Genomic DNA, 21,063 nt, shown 5'->3' on the forward strand with positions numbered 1-21,063 from the left:
TGGTTGTTTTGTGGAAGTCAACATTAAGCAAAAGGCAAATAAAGGGCAGTGAAGTACATTTTAACCAGCAGAGAATAAAACTCTTCATAAGGCGTTAAAGAAAAAAACACTCCATGAAAACAACATTTTTGACTTTGAGGCAGATAGACAGACAGAGAGAGAGAGAGAGAGAACAGAAGAGGACATGGAAGGAAGAGGCTGCACACTGCAGCAATACTCAGTCCCTGCCTCTCATTCTACCATTACAGGCTCACTGGTGGTGTCTGGATTCTGGCTGTCGGTGTATTAAGGGTTTATTTCTTGTTACTCTTCTTCCTTAGGGCCAGAATTCTGTTTTTTGCACCATTATGCTAACAAACTCTTTAAAGATCAAACAGTGTGACTTCCTGGATTCTCTTTTACATTTTGTCCTAGGAGAAACCACAAGTTTGAAACCACCTTGGTTATCTGAGCTCTTCTGTTCAGTCCATCGCTATACATTACTGGGTTGGCCGTCACATGACATACGACGGGACACACATCCGCCATTACTTTCCATTGAGTCATGTCCGTTTTGCCGAGTGAAGGAATGACGAGGTCACAACAGGGAAAGAATCACAAAAGGGGACACAATGTTTTGCAATCCACTGCAAAAGTTATGACAAGAAAAAATCTGATGGAGAAGAAGCTCCTTCCACAGGTTAGTGATCACATTTTAACAGAGAAATCAGGCTGGGATACAGGAAGTGGGGGCTAAGGTTGCTGCTAGCATGCTGGTTTGGGTCATCGATGTCTATTTTTATCAATGTTTGATGTTTTGATTTAATGTTTATTACTTTCAATTTTTCAAACTTGCTGTTTTCAGGATATTGGGATTATAATGCAGGAATGAAGTGAATAACTTTTACAAAAGGCTTTTTAGCTGAAGGCTGTACCTGTCAGCAGTCAGAGCTCTGTCTCCCCCTCTGGTCACCAGCAGGAACCATCAGAGTACTGAATGCACTCCATCTCCCAGCAACCCCAGCGTTTCCTGGATGCCACATACCTGACTCTCATTCACTTAATCAATCACAGCATACTGAAGCTCTGAACTAAAGCATTGTTTGTGCCACCCTGCCTGCATTACTGAGCGGTACATCTGGAGCTGATCTTCTGTCTCATGACTGTTTCTTTTTATTTTTATTTTTTTTTTTTTAAACTTGTCCTGTCCAACAGCTAGGCAAACAGATGAGAGCTGAGGGCCTCTTGTGTTGGACATATTTTATTTTAACAAGAGGGGTTATTAATCTTCAGACAAACCAAAGGTATGTCTGAATAAACCCCTTTTGTAATTGAGGCCAAACTTTATTAATTTCAATCATGTTTGAAAATCTTTGGTGTTGGACCGGACGGAAAAGGAAAGAAGGGAAGAAGAGAGAGGGACGTTAGAGAGAGGGTGGGGGGTAGGAGGGTGATAATAGGAGGGGAAGGGGGGTAAGACCATGAAGCAGCATAAAGCAACAAGTTTACTGGTTGTTAATCATTATGGTACGGTTCAAATGTAGTACAAAAAGGGCGGGGCCTGTCCACACACACACTCAAATATTATCAACACACCTGCTAGCTGCAAGAATGTCCACATGTCAACATGTACACAAAACAGATAGTGTTCACGAACGCATACCTATGCCTTAAAACCAACTAGTGTGAAATCTTTCATTCATTCAATCATGAAAACTATTAGTGCAAAGGTGAGCTAACACCTGTGCTCAAGTGAGTGTTTATGTTCTTCTAAAATGGATGGTGGAATGTGAAAAGAAGGAGGAGGAGCGCCCAGCCACCCCCACACCCAGACCCCCGCCGCAGCAGCAGCGGCAGCCGGAATTCCCCCAACGCCACACGGGAACAGGCAGGGAACAACCGCCCCCCAGGCGACCAAGACCGCCACCCAGGCCAGGGCCAGCAGGACCGCCGCAAGGCCCCCAGAGCCAGAGAGCAGGGAGACGCGGAGGGAAATAGAGCGCCGCCCCAGCCCAGCCAGGAAAGCAGCCCCCCCGCCGCGCCGGAAGAGCCCAACGCAGGGCCCCACCGGAGAGGGACGCCCACAGCCCCAGACGAGCACCCCACCACCACCCAGGAGTTCCGGGCATCCCCCCGCCCCGACCCCAGGTACGAGCCAGGACCCCCCAAGGGAGACCCGCTCCGCACTCCAGGCAGCCACCCACCCGGCCCACGGTTGGTCCAGGTAGGAGCAAGGCAGGGGCCCGCCGCCCCCGCCCAGGAGGGGGGAACCCCGGGGAAAAAAGGGCGTCCCACAAGGGGTGTTATAAATATGGCCCGACCAGGCTCGGTCATGTTGGAAGTTTGGCGGGGCCCAGCGCCCAGGGGCAAGGACCAGGACCCACCCCCCAGGGACACAAACACCCCCGGCTCAGGTGTAATATGAACCCCCCCACCGTGCGGAGAGAGCACCGCCGGGCCCAGGGAGCCGGCACCCAAGGGACACGGCCGCCATCGCCAAGGGCCCGCACCCCCCACCAGGGAAGGGGTAGGGGACAGACGGACCCAGGTCCACCTTCCTTGTAAAATGTGTGTGCGTGTATGGGTGTTTGAGAGGGTGTTTGTGTGCATGTGTGTGTGTTTATGTTTGAATGTATATATTGAAGGGGGAGGGGTGTGTGTACTAAGGGGGGTGCAGTTAAAATTGGCGAGTAGGGCACTAAGGGGACATCTCCTGATTACTCACAGTGATGTCCCCTCACCCTCCCCACCAAGGGGCCCTAAATGTCTAAGGTGCGGTTAAAATTGGCGGGTAGGGTGCCAGGAGGACATCTGCTGCTTGCTGGCAGTGATGTCCAAGCACCCCCCCTACCAAGGACCCTACATGTCTAAGGTGCAAATAAAACCGAAAGAGGGGGGGCCCACTCCATACGGCAACCATAGGAGGGGGGCCACTGCCAAGTAGCCTAATATGAGGTTATATGAGGAAGGGGGTAAGTTGGGGACAGCTGGTAGACTGTCCCCCGGTGGTCAAACAGCCGTCCCCCGCCCCCCCCCCAGCAAAGGGGCCAGGGCCACCCAGCCCAGGGGCCCCACCCCCGGAGGCGCCGACACCCCAGGCCCGGCACCACCCACCCCACACAGAGAGAGAGGAGCCAGAAAGCGTCGCCCCCCCCGGAGCAAGCCCGGGCCCCCACCCCCAGACGCCGGCCCTAGAGGAGCTCTGGTCAGGCCTCGACGGGACCGAGGAGGCCAACCGGCCGAGGCAACCACTGATTGCCTCAGCGGAGACCCCGACCCGTTAGCCCCCCCGACCCGTACCAATATTGGGCCCCCCCTCCCCCCCAGAACGCCCCCCCACAGGACAGGGCCGACAAGCCCCCCACCCCACCCCAGACCCCGCAGCCGAAGCGGGTGACACCCAGAGCGACCGGGGGCTCCGAGAGGGTTGTCCCGTCCCGTCCCAGAGCCAGGTGCAGATGGGCAGCCCATCCGGCGCCGCTGCCCCCCCCGAGCAGGGCCCCCCGCCAACCCCCCCCAGCACAGGCAAAGGGACCACCCCCCCAAGCCAAGCCAGGCCACCACCCCACCCCCCCACCACGCACCCCCACACCCAAGCCCAGAGGACCACGCAGCGCCCCAGCCCGCCCCACCCAGGCACCGGACCCGACCCCCCGACCAACGGAGCCCCCCACCACCCCCGCCAGGCACCGGAAGCCCCGACCCCCACCCCAAACCACGGCAGAAGGGCAAGGAGCAGCGACGACCAAGCCCCCCACCCCCTAAGTCATGGAGTCAACCACAGGAGACCAGAGAGACTGAATTCTTTCAAAGTTACTTGAGCTTTGGGCTGACATTTTTTCCAAGCTGATATGATCAAACAGCAGATTTCTGTGTTGACTTATGTTTATATTTTTCTTGTTTTTCCAATTTATTAAAATAGTTTTGGCAATACAAAGAGTTATGAAAATGATAGATGCTAATCCTCTTTCTACATCGATGGCACTCATGTCACCAAGCACACAAAGTGACGGTGAAGCTGTGATTGAAACCTTAAGCCAGACTGATAAATCGGCACATACCTGCTGCCAGAGAGCCTGGACAGGCGTGCAGAACCACAGTGCGTGCATGTAGCTGTCGGGTAGATTATTATCACAGTGCTCGCAAATGTTTGAGTTACTGTGACCCATCTTGAACATCCTCTGTCCAGTGTAGTAAATTCTGTGAAGAGTTTTGAGATGGATTAGCTGCAGATTTGGACTTTTTGTCAGTTTAAAGGTATTTAGACAGAGTTCTGACCAAAAACTTTCATCTGTGCTGATGCTCAAATCTGCATCCCATTTTTTTGCTGGAAGGGCAATATTGTTATCTAAATTACATAAAAGTTTGTATATTTTGGAGAGAGTTCTATTCATTGAAAAATTAATCAGAGTGGTCACTACATCTGGTAGCTTTAAATCGTCGTCTTTAAATTTATACTTTTTAGTAATACTTGATTTAAGTTGCTGATATTCCAAGAAGTTATTTATTCCATATTTGTCTTGAAGTTCCTGGGGAGTTATGAATCTTCTATCAATAATTACGTGCTCTAGTTGTTTTATGCCCCCTGCTTGCCAAGCTGGGAAGTGAATCATTTTTTTGTTAATAAGGATGTCCGGGTTGTTCCAGATGGGTGTCATTTTGCACGGTTGAATTGATGATTTTGATATTTTGAGAAATTCCCACCAGGCTGTTAAGGTGGCATTTGGGAGCCAGTTTAGCTCGTGCTGGTTTGCGGCGCCTTCCGTCCGTGAAACCAGGGTTCAGATCCGGGCTGCTCCCTGTTCCCTTCTCTACCTCTGTGCCGGTCCCAAGCCCGGTTGCTTTGAGAGGGTTGCGTCAGGAAGGGCATCCGGCGTAAAACATTGCCAAATTTATCATGCGACTCGTTCGCTGTGGCGACCCCTGATGGGAGAAGCCGAAAGAGAAACAACAACTGTTAAGGTGGCATTTATATTAATGCTTTTGAAACAATCCTGTTTTTTAACTGTTTGGCTAATAAACGGTAGATCTGACTGGTTGATCTTTCCACATAACGCCTGTTCCAAGTCTAACCATGAGTTGGTTTCTGGATTATTTTTTAACCATTTTAAGATATATTGTAATCTATTTGCAAGAAAGTATTTGTGGAAGTTAGGTAATTCTAATCCTCCACAGCTTTTTGCAGATTTTAGAGTTTTTAGACTAATTCTTGCAGGTTTGTTGTTCCATAGAAAGCTTGATTTTTGATTGAGTTAGAAAGCTGACTGTTTCTAACTCGTTTGCCTGCCCCGACTCTCGCCTGGATCCTGACCACCCCGTCTCTCCTCTGATGATCTCATGCCTGTTATCTGACTCTGATTTAGCTCTGTGGACATTTAGCTGAGCTAATAAACCTGCTGCATTTTGATCCAGCCGACTGTTGTCGTGACAGTAGTAGACACATTTATTTGCTTCTGTTGGAATGAAAGCGCACGGACAGGGGTTTCCAATTCAAACCAGAGATTTATTATCCTCACAACATTTTTTATACAGATATCCAGGCTCAATCAATTTCCCTGAATGCCTTTTATTAAACAGAGCTCACAGCAGGAACACAAGAAAGAGCGCTGTTTCTCTCCCTGCCCAGGAATTTATACAATGTATGGATGAATGTGTAAATGCAGAGAGGAGGGGGCAGAATCCGCCTGGTCAGTTGTCTCCATGGCTCCCAGGAATGTTAGCTGTCCCATAGCCACTACACAACCCACACACCTACAAAGGATCCCCCCACCACCACCATGAGTGCCAGGCACCCACCTCCACAACCTATCCTCCCATGTGTCTGCTCCTCTAAACTCTCTCACATGTATGCATGCATGATCTGCTGAACCCGTTCTATGTGTTCTATATTGTTCACTACGCAAAACTACTTTGCTACTGATTTGCACACCTGTATAAAACTCCTAAAACAGCAGTTAGTGGACTAGTAAATGTTTGGTTGAGACTAAAGACAGTGACATTTACCAATGTTTATGTTGTTTATGATAAAACACACGTAAATGCATTTCATAACAATATCCTGCTCTCTCAAATGTTCCACAGATTCATCAAACTACTATCAAATGTAATATTTTCATCAACTTATCTGGACTATCTTTACAAGCGAGTAGGGATTGCACTAAAAATAATGTTTTTCATGCTCATTTTTCTAGCATTTTATGAACCTGGATCATTGCAGGTGATGGTCAATTATTCTTTATAGTGTTCTTCAGTGTTGTTGGTCACTGAAAGGAAAACATGAAAAGTAGTTTTAGTAAGTATGAGTTACTGTAATAGAAGTACTACACAGATCAGTTTGAATCTATGGGCTGATAGTTTGTCACATATTTTTAATTTCTTTATTAGATTGTTTCATTCTAATTTTAAAAAGCCTGCCTTAGTTCTAATCTTCTATTTTATATAGTTTTTCTCAGTCGCTTTAGTACAATTCTCAGATCAGAATGAAATTCCCAAAACTATTTGTTCAATCTTCACATCATGATGTCACTTGTGCACATCATATAAGCAGTTTCTCACTTCTTTGAACAAGTTGCAATTGCTTTGGTACATCCATGCAAATGACTATGTACAATTCTCTGCTCTTTGCTACATTATCAATTGTTTATGTCATGTTGATCAAAATTTATTATATAGTTCGACTGTAAAAGTGTAAATGTGAATCTTGTCCAGTCTCTTGCAATCAAACAAAAAAGGTGTAACTTACATTTTACAATAATTGTCATCCAAACTTTAGCCATAGTTTCCATCAGAACCTCCCTCTAAAGTACACAGTTATATTGACAACATGACTAAATCATTTGACCGTCTTGTTCATAGACAATGACACAAGGACTTGATATTCTGATGGCACTGACATGTTCAATGACATAAAGACTTAATATGGAGAGATGAACTAAAGATTTTGAGCAAGTTACTTTTTGCAAGAAATCCATAGTGTTTTGCCGTTTGTACAAATTGTTTTGAGAAATGCACACACGTATTTGCAAACTTCAATTCTGATCTGAGAATTGTTCTAAAGAGACTGAGAAAAACTGTATTGTTCATATTGTAATTTGTTGACAGACCATGTCATACCAACATAGAAAAAACCCACTGCAAACAGTAACACAAAGGGAAAAAAGATAGGACAATATTCTGTCCAACAGTACAGGCAGTGCAGTAGGAATTGGTGTGGTCTTCCTACACCTCTTGTCGTTCCTGTTGGGCCACAAATTCTCATCCACATCACAGCGAATATCCTCTCTTGCAACGCAGCGAAATATGTTTGTCACATTATGAAAACTTTGTCAACCATTTTGCAGTTAATGACTTATACATTGAACTAATGACTAGGTGTTTTGAGGAGTAAGACTACTGCACAGTGAACTATATAATACATTTTGATCAACATGACATAAACAATTGATAATGTAGCAAAGAGCAGAGAATTGTACATAATCATTTGCATGGATGTACCAAAGCTATTGGTTCGCAAAGGTTCGCAAGATGGCAGCGCGAACACATCGCGAGGCTCAGCGTCTCTCCAGTCTTTGCAAATTTGCAGTAATATTCCTGCTCATCTCGGGTCTGTTCGTACTGAACAGCTTTGCTTTAACATCATACACCCGACAGGAGCTTTTGGATATCGGTGAGGACCTTACCAGCAGTTTTATTACCAATCTTCGGCTCATCCCTGAGATCGCTAGAACAACCGAGGCTTCACACTCTACCCGGCCGGGCGGAAGTGCTCGCAGGCGGCGTCGGGATCGTAAACAAAGGCGGGGGAAGCGTGGAGGCCTAAGAGCCAAGCTAAAGCTAACACCGCCCCGGCTCTCTTTACCCAGCATCTTCCTCGCTAACGTGCGGTCACTGGTGAACAAAATGGATGAGTTACGACTCCGCATCACCCACAGGAAGAAACTTATGGACTGCAATGTCATGGTTTTCACAGAAACATGGCTACACAACAACGTACCCAACAATGCTATTGAGCTAGCAGGACGCTACATGCTCCGGGCAGATAGAACGGCAGATGACTCCGGCAAGACAAGAGGTGGTGGATTATGCATTTATGTCAACAAAGCTTGGTGTACGAACACTGTCATTGTTGGGAGATATTGCTCAGCTAATCTAGAGTTTCTCATGGTTAAATGTAGACCTTTTTATCTGCCACGGGAGTTCACTTCCACCACAATAACCGCAGTCTAAATTGCACCGGATGCTAATGCCAAGCTTGCTTTGAACGAACTCCATGCAGCCATTAGTAAACAACAGACTGCTCACCCAGAGGCTGCTTTTATTGTCGCGGGTGATTTTAATCACTGCAAATTAAAGACAGTACTCCCCAAATTTCAACAGCATGTTTCCTGCCACACCAAAGGAGACAAAACTTTGGACCATGTTTATACAAATAGCAAGGGAGTTTACATGGCGAGCCCCCTCCCCCACCTCGGACAGTCTGATCACCTTTCCTTGTTTCAACCGTGTGAAGCCATCAGTGAAGACCATCAAAGTGTGGCCAACTGAAGCAGACTCTTTACTTCAAGACAGGTTTCAACTGCCTGTGGCTCTCACACGGACATTGACATTGATATCTACACCTCCTCTGTACTGGATTACATCAACTCCACCATTGACAGTGTAACAACAGAAAAACAGATAACAACATACCCTAATCAGAAGCCATGGATGAACAAGGAGGTTCGATTCCTGCTGAAAGACCGCAACGCTGCTTTCAGGTCAGATGACGCTCAGACCTACAGTAAATCCAGGGCTAACCTGAAAAGGGGCATCAAAAAGGCCAAGTACTGCTACAAGCTGAAGGTAGAGGAACACTTTTTCAACTCTGACCCACGACGCATGTGGCAGGGCATCCAGATCATCAGTGACTATAAGTCAAGCAACCCCACACCAACAGTCATGGACGTCTCCTTCCTTAACGAGCTAAATGACTTTTATGCTCGCTTCAACAGCGACAGCGAGGAGACGGCCACCAAAATCTCACCCTCAGCAGACCACCAACCCCTTAAACTCTCCCTCTCAGATGTCCATACTGCACTGAGCCGGATCGACGCACGCAAGGCTGCTGGTCCGGATGGCACTCCTGGACGTGTGCTTGGGGCATGTGCAGAGCAGCTTGAAGGGGTCTTCACAGACATTTTCAACCTGTCCCTCTCCCAGGCAACTGTGCCAACATGTTTTAAGTCCACATTAGGGCTGCAGCTATCGATTCTTTTTGTAATCGATTAATCTAGCACTTAATCGATCGATTAATCGAGTAATCGGATAAAACGATTTGTGTGTGTTTTTGAACAACCAAAACAAATAATGCATAACAAAAATGATGTGGTTGTAAAATGAACAAGCATTTGATTTAAAAAATCCGCTCTGATGCAAATGTTACTTTTGGTGTTTTTAAGTTGGTCTTGAGAAGTGGCGGAGCTAGAACATTTTGTATGGGGAGGGGGACAGAAGACTTTGAAAGGGTGGCACAACACCAAAATGGAAGGCCATTAAAAATAAAAGAATCAGAAAAACATATTTGATCATTATCATTGTTTATATTTCGTGTAAAAATAATGCTTTTGTTATTTTTGCAATGCTTAAAGAAGCCTCGCGGTCCGCCGAAAGGCGAGCTACCGCCTGTCCCAGCCCCTGCCTCTCGGCGCCCCCTCCACGCCCCCTCCGCGGCCCGCGCTGGTCGCCGCGGCGGGGGCGCGGAGCGGCTGACGCCACCCCTCGCTCGCTGCAGGCGGCACCCGCGGGTATGCCAGCTCTATTTTGCAGTAGAGACACTGCACCTTGTTCTCTTCTTTATTAAGTGTGTAATGATCCCACACTTTAGGCAATTGCTGCCGTTTATTTATAGATCTATTCTCCGCCATCGCGCCAACTAAATTCAAAAGGTCCGTGTGAATAAACAGTCCGTGTGACACAATCAAATCCCTGCGCCGCGCGTATAGTGCGCGTCATAGGAATTTTTTATTTTTTTTTATTTTTATTTTTTTATAACTTGTCCTGTCCAACAGCTGGGCAGGCAGATGAGAGCTGAGGGCCTCTTGTGTTGGACATATTTTACTTTAACAAGAGGGGTTATTAATCTTCAGACAAACCAAAGGTATGTCTGAATAAACCCCTTTTGGAATTGAGGCCAAACTTTATTAATTTCAATCATGTTTGAAAATCTTTGGTGTTGGACCGGACGGAAAAGGAAAGAAAGGAAGAAGAGAGAGGGATGTTAGAGGGGGGGGGGGGGGGGTGATAGTGGGAGGGGGGGGGGGGGGTAAGACCATGAAGCAGCATAGAGCAGACAGGTTTACTGGTTGTTTATCATTACGGTAAGGTTCAAATGTAGTACAAAAAGGGTGGGGCCTGTTCACACACACTCAAATATTATCAACACACCTGCTAGCTGCAAAAATGTCCACATGTCAACATGTACACAAAACAGATAGTGTTCACGAACGCATACCTATGCCTTTAAACCAACTAGTGTGAAATCTTTCATTCATTCAATCATGCAAACTATTAGTGCAAAGGTGAGCTAACACCTGTGCTCAGGTGAGTGTTTATGTTCTTCTAAAATGGATGGTGGAATGTGAAAAGAAGGAGGAGGAGCGCCCAGCCACCCCCACACCCAGACCCCCGCCACAGCAGCAGCAGCAGCCGGAATCCCCCCAACGCCACGCGTCATAGGAATTTAACGAGGCTTCGAGGCAGAGTTTTTGCTTCGAGGAATTTTTGTAATCGAGTAACTCGAGGAATCGTTTCAGCCCTAGTCCACATCCATTGTGCCAGTACCGAAACACTCCTCCCCAACGTGCCTGAATGACTACCGCCCCGTGGCACTCACACCCATCATTATGAAGTGCTTCAAATCAAATCAAATTAAATTCAACTTTATTTATAAAGCACTTTTCATATATAAATATAACACAAAGTGCTTTACATTAAAACACAACAAAATATAAAAACAAGCATTGACGATTTAAAAATAAATAAAATAAAAATAAATAAATAAATGGGGCCCCCCTCCCCGTACCTAGCCCCCCACTCCTTTCACACCTCCCACCCCCTAAGTGATGGCAAAGGACAATGAGAAATAGGCTGAGCACAAAAAGAGGATGCTGGAAACGCTAATAATTGGAACCTCCCCCTCCGTGAACAGCCGCATAGACAGCCAAATGCAGCTTCACAGGCGGGGACCGCTCCACCACAGCTAAGTGGTGATGCAGGTCCCCATCTACATCTAGAGCCGCAGTGGCTGAACAGCAGCCGACCCAGAGGGAGGGGTTCCAGCTGAGGAAGCACCGGAAATAAAAATGAATAAAAATGAGAATAAACAAGTAAAAATATTGATAAAAACAATAAAACATTAAAATAAGGTAAATTAAAAAAACGCGTTTAAATCAGATTCAAGTTCATAAAACAAGATAAAATGGATAGATAAATAAATAAAATAAAAAGTACATATAAATAAATAAATAACTGAATAAATACATAAAAGTAGTAAAAAATTAGCTAAAAGCCAGGTAAAAACATGGGTCTTGAGCCTTTTCTTAAAAGCATTAATGTTCTCTGCGGCTCTCAGGTCCTCTGGCAGACTGTTCCATAAACGGGGGCCATAGTGCTGAAATGCAGCTTCTCCATAGGTTTTAGTTTTTACAGTTGGAATGGTTAACAGACCAGTGCCAGAGGATCTCAGGGTCCGCGAGGGTTCATACTTTACTAAAAGATCTGATAAATAAGAAGGCGCAAGACCGTTAAGACATTTAAAAACTGTTAAAAGTATCTTAAAATCAATCCTGAAGCATATGGGGAGCCAATGCAGGGATTTCAAAATTGGGGTGATGTGAGCCCCCCTCCTGGTCTTTGTAAGAACTCGTGCAGCAGAGTTCTGGAGAAGCTGAAGGTTCCTAATGTTGGTTTTTGGAAGACCAGAAAGCAGGGCGTTACAGTAATCAATTTTACTCATGATGAAAGCATGCCTTAGCATCTCCATATTAGCAAGAGAGAGTAGTGGGCGGACTCTAGCCAGATTTTTGAGATGATAAAAACCAGTTTTAACCACCTGTTTTATATGGGGGATAAAAGTTAGCTTAGAGTCGAAGATAACACCCAGGTTTCTGACTGTTTCTGAATCTTCTTTCTCTTTCGGCTTTTCCCATCAGGGGTCGCCACAGCGAATCATCCTTTTCCACCTCACTCTATCATCTGACTGTTTCTGAATGACTTAATGAAAGTTCCTGTAGCTTCAGAAACTGTTTCTCCTTCTTGGCTTCAGGACCGATAACTAAAATTTCCGTTTTGTCCTGGTTGAGCTGCAGAAAATTATTTGCCATCCATAATTTTACATCTAAAATACAGTTAAAAAGTGCTTCTATTGGTCTTGTGTCATCAGGAGACATAGCTATATACAGCTGGGTATCATCAGCATAGCTATGAAAGCTGATGTTGTGGCTCCTGATGACATTCCCCAGAGGAAGCATGTAAATGTTAAAAAGCAAGGGGCCAACGGGGCGCTTCGAGCGACTGGTCCTGGCACACCTCAAGGACTGCCTCCCACCCACACTGGACCCACACCAATTTGCCTACCGCAGAAATAGGAGCACAGAGGATGCAGTATTCACAGTGCTGCACTCTGCACTCACACACCTGGACAATAACAACACATATGTAAGGATGTTGTTTGTTGACTTCAGTTCAGCATTTAACACCGTCATTCCCTCCAAGCTGATCACAAAACTTGGAGACCTAAACATCAACACCACCCTCTGCAACTGGATTATGGACTTTCTGACCAACAGGCCTCAGCATGTTCGGTCAGGTCATACCCACTCCACCACCATCACACTTAATACTGGCGTACCACAGGGCTGTGTGCTGAGCCCATTCCTCTACTCCCTTTACACCCACAACTGCAAGCCTGTGCATGGATCCAACTCCATCATTAAGTTTGCAGATGACACCACGGTGATTGGCCTCATCAGTGACAACGATGAGACTGCCTACAGGGAAGAGGTACAGCACCTGGCCACAAGGTGCGCTGACAATATCCTGCTCCTTAACACCAACAAGACTAAGGAGCTCATTGTGGACTTCAGGAAGAAGAATGGAAGCACTCATGACCCCATCCACATTAACGGGATGGTTGTTGAACGTGTTACCAGCTTCAAGTTCCTGGGAACCACCATCTCGGAGGAACTGTCCTGGGCCACAAACACCTCTAGCCTAGTCAAGAAGGCTTACCAGCGCATTTTCTTCCTCAGGACACTGAAGAAGAACCAGCTGTCTTCATCCATCCTAGTGAACTTCTACCGGTGTGCGATCGAGAGCATCCTAACGAGTTGCATCTCAGTCTGGTATGGGAACTGCTCAGTGGCTGACCGCAAGGCACTGCAGAGGGTGGTGAAAACTGCGCAGCGCATCACAGGGACACCACTTCCTGCTCTTGAGGACATCCAGAGGAAACGCTGTCTGCGTCGAGCTCGCAGCATTCTCAAGGACTCCTCTCACCCTGACCACGGACTGTTTAACCTCCTCCCCTCCGGAAGGCGTTTCAGGAGCCTCTGGACAAGACCACAAGATTCAGGAACAGCTTTTTCCACCACCATAGACTCCTCCCCCTCCTCAACACTCTGAATTATTTATTTATCCACAACAAGCAAAACAGTAACTTGTTATTACTTGCACTACTGTCTGTTCATCCAGGAACACTGTATAATCCATCTGCACATTGTAATATTTTCTATGCACTTTACTGTCCATTGCAAAACTGTAAACTATGATCATAGTTCTGTCTATAGTGTTCATACACTTTTACATAGCTCATCTGAATAGGATGTTCATAGTACAACTATCGGTATATCGTGCAAACGGTATTTAATATCTGTAAATTATGTCCATAATACTTACCTGTATAGTTATTAAACCTCTATTTTGTACTTACTGCTTATTGCACTTCTGGTTAGATGCTAACTGCATTTCGTTGCCTTGTACCTACATGTGCAGTGACAATAAAGTTGAATCTAATCTAATCTAATCTAATCTATTGCAACTTGTTCAAAGAAGTGAGAAACTGCTTATATGATGTGCACAAGTGACATCATGATGTGAAGATTGAACAAATAGTTTTGGGAATTTCATTCTGATCTGAGAATTGTACTAAAGTGACTGAGAAAAACTGTAATTGCAGAGTTCATAAACCAGAAGAGACGGGCCAAGGCAACAACGTCCAGCCCCTCTGAGCCCAGATTGAATGAATGCAGTCAGCTTTGGGATCATTTTGCTGCAGATTGTTGTGAACGGTGGTTTCTGCTGCTTTCCCTTTTATAGCCATGAGAGATCCGAACAAGTACCCTGCAACAAAACTACAGCCAAACCTGAAAAGAGAATCTAAACCAAAGTTTTACAAATCCAACAACAAACCCCAAACCTCTAAAAGATTTAAGATAACAAATCGTCACAGAGTGGAGGAGAAAAAGGGACAAATACCACATAGATACTCAACAGAATTCTAGGATGTACAGAAGACTACAGCACCGACACTACCTTACATACTGAAATCTAATGACATCATTGCATCTCCAGGAGGACCAGGGCATCCAGAATGAAACCTGCACAAAAAGTGAACAACCAAACAAAAACACAAGAGTCAACCCATAATAAAAATGCGCAGTTGGATTAGAAATTACCATAAAAATTATGGAAAATATTCTTGTCTTGGGCCCTCTAATTTTCAGCAAGAAACTTGAGGACCAGATAAACAAGACAACATGCAAACCCAGTTATCAGAGAGCTCTGCCTGTGACATGAAACCTTCAACAAACAGAACTCAAATACAAGCAGACATAAGAAAGTGGGACAAAGCAGATGAGCTAAAATCAGACTCTGAAATACATCGTGGAAGATCAACAGTTATGGATCGTTACTTCAACTGGCTGTGAATGTGACAGCCTGAATCAGAACATTACAAGAATCAAGAACACAACAAACCAGGCATCCATCATTGTAATCAAAGTGAAGTATTGGCCTTCCATCTGATTTGAACCCTGTTAATGAAGTTAAATCCGGTACAGGAAACTGTGACAAGACGGACCCGCCAGGCTGCAACAAAGGCTCCATTCATGCTGGAGGGAGGCCGAACTGACAGTCAAATGAAGCTGCTCTTCCTCCTGCAGAGACCTCACCGGAGCGCCGCTCACTGCTGCTCCACCGGTTCCTGTCCCACAGAAGAGGATGGAGAAGATGTGGGGCGCTGACGTGCATGCAGAGGCAGTAGAGGGGGGCCTGAAGGAGCTGGTCCTGACCTGGTTCCAAGAGACACAAGCGCCACAGATGTTGAGCGATGGAAACTTTCCCGCCTGGTTCCAGGGCCTGGCTCCACGACAGTAAGCCACATTGCTTCTGGGGTTTTGGTCTCCATGTTTTTAGACTTAGCCTTAAATGTTCCACGACAGCATTACAGACATGAACCGTGACAGCGTTTCTGGCTGTACATCTTCTGTTTGATGAGATTCTTCACAATGAAAATGTCAAAATAAAAATTCAGAGAAACACTAGTGTATGAAACTAACATGTTACTGATGGAAGAAAAGTCAACACGTTTCCATCCAATCCACTGTCTTCATACAGCACATTTCCCAAACAAACAGTGCTGTACTGTGACTTTTTAAAACAGTTGAGACACTTGTTTGAACTGAATGCAGACATTTTTTGATTTGAATCCTTAATTATGAGAAAAACAAAAAAACAAGCCTTCAAGTGACAAACATAACTGCATATGAGACAGAGACATTTTATCTTCTGGATCAACCTTAGGAATGACTCGTCACCAGGATAATGTACCTTGAACTTTTCCTAGTTCCAGGTTATTTTTGTTAAAGTAAAGTGGGATTTTTCTCGTCTCTGGAAGTAGCTCTGCCTCCATCATTGATAGAAACATTATAAAGCGTTGAAGGAAACTTCAGCAGAAGCTACACTTCATTCCTGTTGGAACAGATACCAAAAATCCACCAGTATGGAATCCTCTGCAAAGCTATGCGGTGCCGTCTGTCATGTAGCAGATCAGAACTCACCATGAGATCCTCATCTGTCAGCTAAAGCCAGACTGGCTTTAGAAGAATCAAGTTTTGTTTTCAGCTGAATAAAAACAAGCTTTTCTAAAACCTTGCTTAAAAATGGCACATTGGAGACGGGTCTGTACTTCTTGAAGGGTCTAAATTGGTTTTCTTTGGTAACGGATCCACCACTGCCGTTTGTAAGGCAGCAGGAACATTTCAGATTAAAATATAAAATAATAGAGACTGACTGAAGTGCAGCAGAGATGTATTTACTTCAGAATTGCTAATTAATATAGTTTACTCAGTTACTTTGGGGTGATGTAACTAGTTACTATAATTACTTTTTAAAGTGAGATTCCCCACACTGGAGAAGAGTATTATCTTTCATGTATTTCTTCCTGGAGGTCCGGCTATCGTCGCGTGACAAACCTTTTTATCTTCAGCTGCTGAAAAATGAAATTCTGTTAAATTTGCATATTTGAGTCATAATTTAGTGTTCTTTCTGCAGCTATGTTTCCATAGACGTATTATGACCTCTGATACTACTGCCCCCCTCCCCTCCCCCATAAAATTCCTGTTGTTTTAAAGGGTTTTTCAGTTATGTCTTTTATTTTCTATTTTCTGGCTAGTGGTACTAAAACGGGCATGGTGGGGGGGGCACAGATCAGGTGAGCCTTTTGCCAGGTGGACACGTGACAGAAGCTTCTGTGTGAGGCTCTTGGTGAGGTTTTGAATGTCATTTGCCTGCATGCGTGCTCCTCTCTGTTGCAGGCATGCAGAAGATCTTCTGAGAGATAAAGGAGTGGGTTCTTTTCTCATCCGCCTGAGTGACAAAGCCATCGGTTACATCGTGTCCTACAAGTGAGACGCTGCTGTTTGTTGACCTTTGTTCAGACGCTTCTCAGCTGCTGTTCTGACCCAGCTCATGGTGTCTGTCAGGGGCCACGACCGCTGCCGTCACTTTGTCATCACTCAGAACCAGCACGGGCAGTTTGTGGTAGCCGGAGACTGTGAGCTGTTTGGCAGTCTGAACGAGCTGATAGACCACTACCGGGTCAGCCCCATCCAGCCGTTTGGGGAATGTCTCACCTTCAGCTGCTGTGAGGTAAGATGAGGAGGAGGAGGAGGAGTCTCCTTTTCACGCACTGCAATCTATTTGAACTTAGTTTAGTTTTCAAATAAAGGATATAAAAAAGCATTAGTGCTGGAACATGCAGTAAGTGTAGACTTTTCCTTCAGCTACAGCCCTCTTTGGATGCTAGAGTTTGTGGCAGTTTGCTTATCCAGTCTATAGGGAGAGGGCATCTAACCCCCGCGGTGTCGGTCCAGGAGCCTTGCCAAGGCACACTATGACAGGATCAGTTTGGTTTTTACTGACTAGTTGCATAGTTCCTTATCTTCTTGTTAGTGGCAGGAAGAGCAGCCATGTTGGTTCTGCTGCTGTGATCCCATCGTTCTGGGCTCTGGTACAGGTAACCTTTGACTCAGGAGCTGTCGCCGCTGACATCTAAGTGACACACACTCTTTGACACACCGTAAATCTTTCAGCATTCATGTGAATCAGCTGATTCTGATGCAGAGAAAGGCGTCGTCTCATTCCAGCTGTTCACTGATGAGCAACACTTGCACAAAAGTCTGGAGTGACGCTCAAAGCAGCGTTCCTCTGCGACATCACCCGCTGATTCCCGTGGACCATGTCGGCACTTCACTGCTGTGCAGTGTTGCATATCAACCCAAGGCTGCTTTTCTCTGATTCAGAATCTGCTGGAATGACTTTAATGTGTCAATGGTTGAAGAGTTTAGACAGAAAGAATGTGAAGATTTGGTGTAAAAAAGATGAAAGACTCACTGCAATGAAAACTGTGTTTTTAACATGTTCTTGTTGTTTTCATCTAATGATGGAGCATATATACTTATAGATAATTATGAATAAAATGGGGTTTCTAAGTATTCCTTAAATCTAATTGTTGAAAATCAGGAGCAGTTGGAGAAAGCTTGTAGTTGTTACGTCCAAACTACGATCGGCAGGTCACGAGGTCCCTGCTCTGCTCCATTCTGATGCACCCCCATGAACGCCTTTGTTTTCCTGGTCTGAACTGGAATCTGGATCAGAACTGGAAGGATGGAATAATAATATGTAGATGGAATAACACAATGAAACTCAGTTTGACAGATTCGTCAAACAATTAGCAATGAAAAGTGAAATAAAAGCTAAAAAGGATCAAATCTTTGACATAAACCATAAAAGAGATTTGTCTGAGACAGTAGAGGCGGGTCCACATTGACCTGGTTTTTTACTTTCAGGAAGACGCCGCGGATCTCTATGACATGGTAAACGTGCAGAGGCAGGCAGAGGTCAGTGTGCAGGCTCTGCGGAAAATGTGGCAGCAGAGTGAATCGGTGGAACAGCAAGAATCTGAGCAACCAAATGCTCCGGCTCAGACTCCTGTTCTGCCCCCCAAATCTAAAGGCAGAAAGCTGACGGGGGCAGTATCTGTGGACGGACTACCCCTCTCACAGGTAAGACGGAAACACTCAGAAAGAAAGTAAAGTGATGAGTGATGGTGGAGCTCCATGTGCTGTGATGTGGATCCTTAATGATCCACACGTTGAAGCAGCAGCTTCCCTCCGGCTGTGAGCGGCTGGGAAAGGTCTGCAGCTCCAAAGACTGCAAGAGTTTGTTCTTGTTCTGTGTGCGCGTACATCCAACTGTCCGTCACTCATCAACACCCCCACCCAGAGCCCATGTGTCCAGCTCATCCACTCATGAAAGAAAACACTTCAGGAATTCCATCTTTTCTGAGTCTTGCTGCTTTTTCAGGGAGCACCCAAGAGCCCAAAAGCAGAAAGCTCCCCGGCTTCCACTCCGACAGGATGTTTGTCTGAAACAGAAGCACACATCAGCACAACCCAGCAGCGCCCTAAGGGAAGCACCAACCCCATGTCAGGCAGAGACCTGGGGGGCTCCATGGACACCAGCTACCCTGCCAACCTCATTCCAGCGGGGGAGTCATTCTCTGAGCTGGACCACGAGGAGGGCAGGTGCCATTCGCTGCCACTGCTGAATAGCAGCACAGAGGAGGAGGAGGACCCCTCCCACCTCAGCAGCCCCTCTTATTCTATAAAGAGGGTGACGTGCCAGACATATTCCCTCCATGCTCCTTCCACCGCTTCTATGCTGGCCAGCTGTGGGTCACAGCAGGACTGCTGTGAGGAGGGCCAGCTGAAGCCCAACCCCCTCTACGGCTCCTGTGAGGGTCCTAAAAGAGCGCCGGCTCAGGTTGGAGCTGTAACCTATGCAGAGGTTCCTAAAGGACCGACATCAGCAGGAACACCTGATGACACCTATGAGCCTGTTCCAGGAAAGGCCACGACTGACCAAGGCAACACGTACGAGTCCCTGGAAGACGTGAAGAGCAAGACTTCCAAAGCCAACAACCCAAAAAGTGTAAGTAAGTAAGGGATTGGCTGATGCTCACACTGAACATGTCTATCATTAACCTGTTTGTTTGCTTGTTTTGTGTTTTCAGAACAAGGCATGGAGGAAGTTCCTCCCCGATTACAAGAAAAAATAAGCCCGACTCTTTTGGGGGACATTGATGGCTCTCCTACTGTTCCTGAGCGAGGTTCCTTTGGTGGAATTCATGGTGTTTTATGGGAGATCCAGAAATTGGTGGATGAGGTGGGAACCTTCTGGAACAGCTGTTGTGAGGTTCCATCTCCATGACGTATGAAAGAACATCGTCCAGGAAGCACAGTGTGTTCTGGCTCATGGGCACTACAGTACAACTCTGTCTCATCCATGCTGCAACGATTGGACCATGTGACCCGTTACTAACTGAAAGTATATGTGTACAGAGGTTTTACATTTTAGGTATGTCTTTAGTAGCACAAGAGGTTTCTACGCATCACATTAGAGTCAAGGAGTCTTGAAGATAAAAAGCTTTTCTTATTTTTTCATGAACAATAAAATATAAAGGCCCAAAAACGAATGAGTGGGACTCATTCTTCTCAATCAGTGCAGTTAAATGTGTTGGTAATTTATCGAGTAACTTGGATCTTTCAGGATCTTTTTGCTTTTCCTTTCAAGTTCTTCTCATACTTTTGCAAACTTTCTTTGCAAATGTACCAAATGTTTTTGCTTGAGAAACTTTTTTCTCTGTTCTTGCATTAAGCTTCACGCTTTAATGTGTGGAGTCTGGGAGTAAAACAAAAGAGAAAAATAGGTAAAGTTACTCAATAGGCAGTAGTGGTTACATTTACGACCTAGATGAAGCTATGAATGGGAGTTTTTGGAGAGTTTGCCGGGAGTCGTGCTGGACAAAAAATAAAGTTCTTCCGTGGTCAGGTACAGACTCTCTTGTCCTTTGACGTTCAGATATCTTCTTTAGGTTTAGAGCTCGTAATGTTTTTAATCTGGTGCTAATCCTAAAAGGCTTTTTCTGTCATTGCAAGTTTTTCTGCGCCTGCAAAAAATATTCCAGCTCTAACAAACCAAGACAAAGCGGACGTGAGCCCCCTAACACCACACTGTGGTGTAGTGGTTTGCATCTCACAGCGAGAAGGCCCGGATTCAGGTACTGATCCTTTCTGTGTGGAGTTTGTGTGTTCTTTCTGTGCATCCAGCCACTCCAGTTCGCCCCCCCAGTCCAAAATCAGACCAAACTAAACTTTATTTGTGAAGCACTTTCCACACTCGTGGAACTCAAGGGGCTTTCCAAAGTAAAAGCAGTTTTAAAAAATGATAAAACCCCAACGATGCCCACACCCTCCCCGATCCTAACCCTGACCCCAACACATGAAAGGATTTAGAAATGAGATCTAAAATAGAAGGAAATAGAGGAAATAGAAGTCTGGCTTGAATCTTCAGTGTGGAAACAATATTTTGGGTACTTGTCCACATCAGTGACCCCCCCCCCCCCACACACACACACACACACACATTCATATTCACATAGGACGCTACCACAGGACCCCCCCCCAGTAGCCAGATGCTGTTCACTAA

The 21,063-nt window shown here is 45.6% G+C and overlaps 1 protein-coding gene across 2 annotated transcripts; it reads left to right on the forward strand.

The window, feature by feature from the left end:
• Positions 1-541: 541 nt before the first annotated feature.
• sh2d7 (SH2 domain containing 7) lies at positions 542-20,046 on the forward strand. 2 transcript variants are annotated; one of them, XM_078944100.1, is made up of 7 exons: positions 542-679; positions 15,177-15,386; positions 16,830-16,919; positions 16,998-17,163; positions 18,363-18,578; positions 18,880-19,506; positions 19,589-20,046. In XM_078944100.1, the coding sequence occupies exons 2-7, from the start codon at positions 15,235-15,237 to the stop codon at positions 19,631-19,633; spliced, it is 1,296 nt and encodes a 431-aa protein (XP_078800226.1). In that variant the 5' UTR covers positions 542-679; positions 15,177-15,234; the 3' UTR covers positions 19,634-20,046. The 2 variants fall into 2 exon arrangements, with proteins under 2 accessions (XP_078800226.1, XP_023806991.1); XM_023951223.2 differs by lacking the exon at positions 542-679 and having other exon boundaries at positions 15,153-15,386.
• The last annotated feature ends 1,017 nt before the right edge of the window (positions 20,047-21,063 follow it).

Source organism: Oryzias latipes, chromosome 3 (assembly GCF_053564925.1).
Source record: "Oryzias latipes strain Hd-rR chromosome 3, Olatipes_Hd-rR_3.1".
NCBI lineage: Eukaryota > Metazoa > Chordata > Actinopteri > Beloniformes > Adrianichthyidae > Oryzias > Oryzias latipes.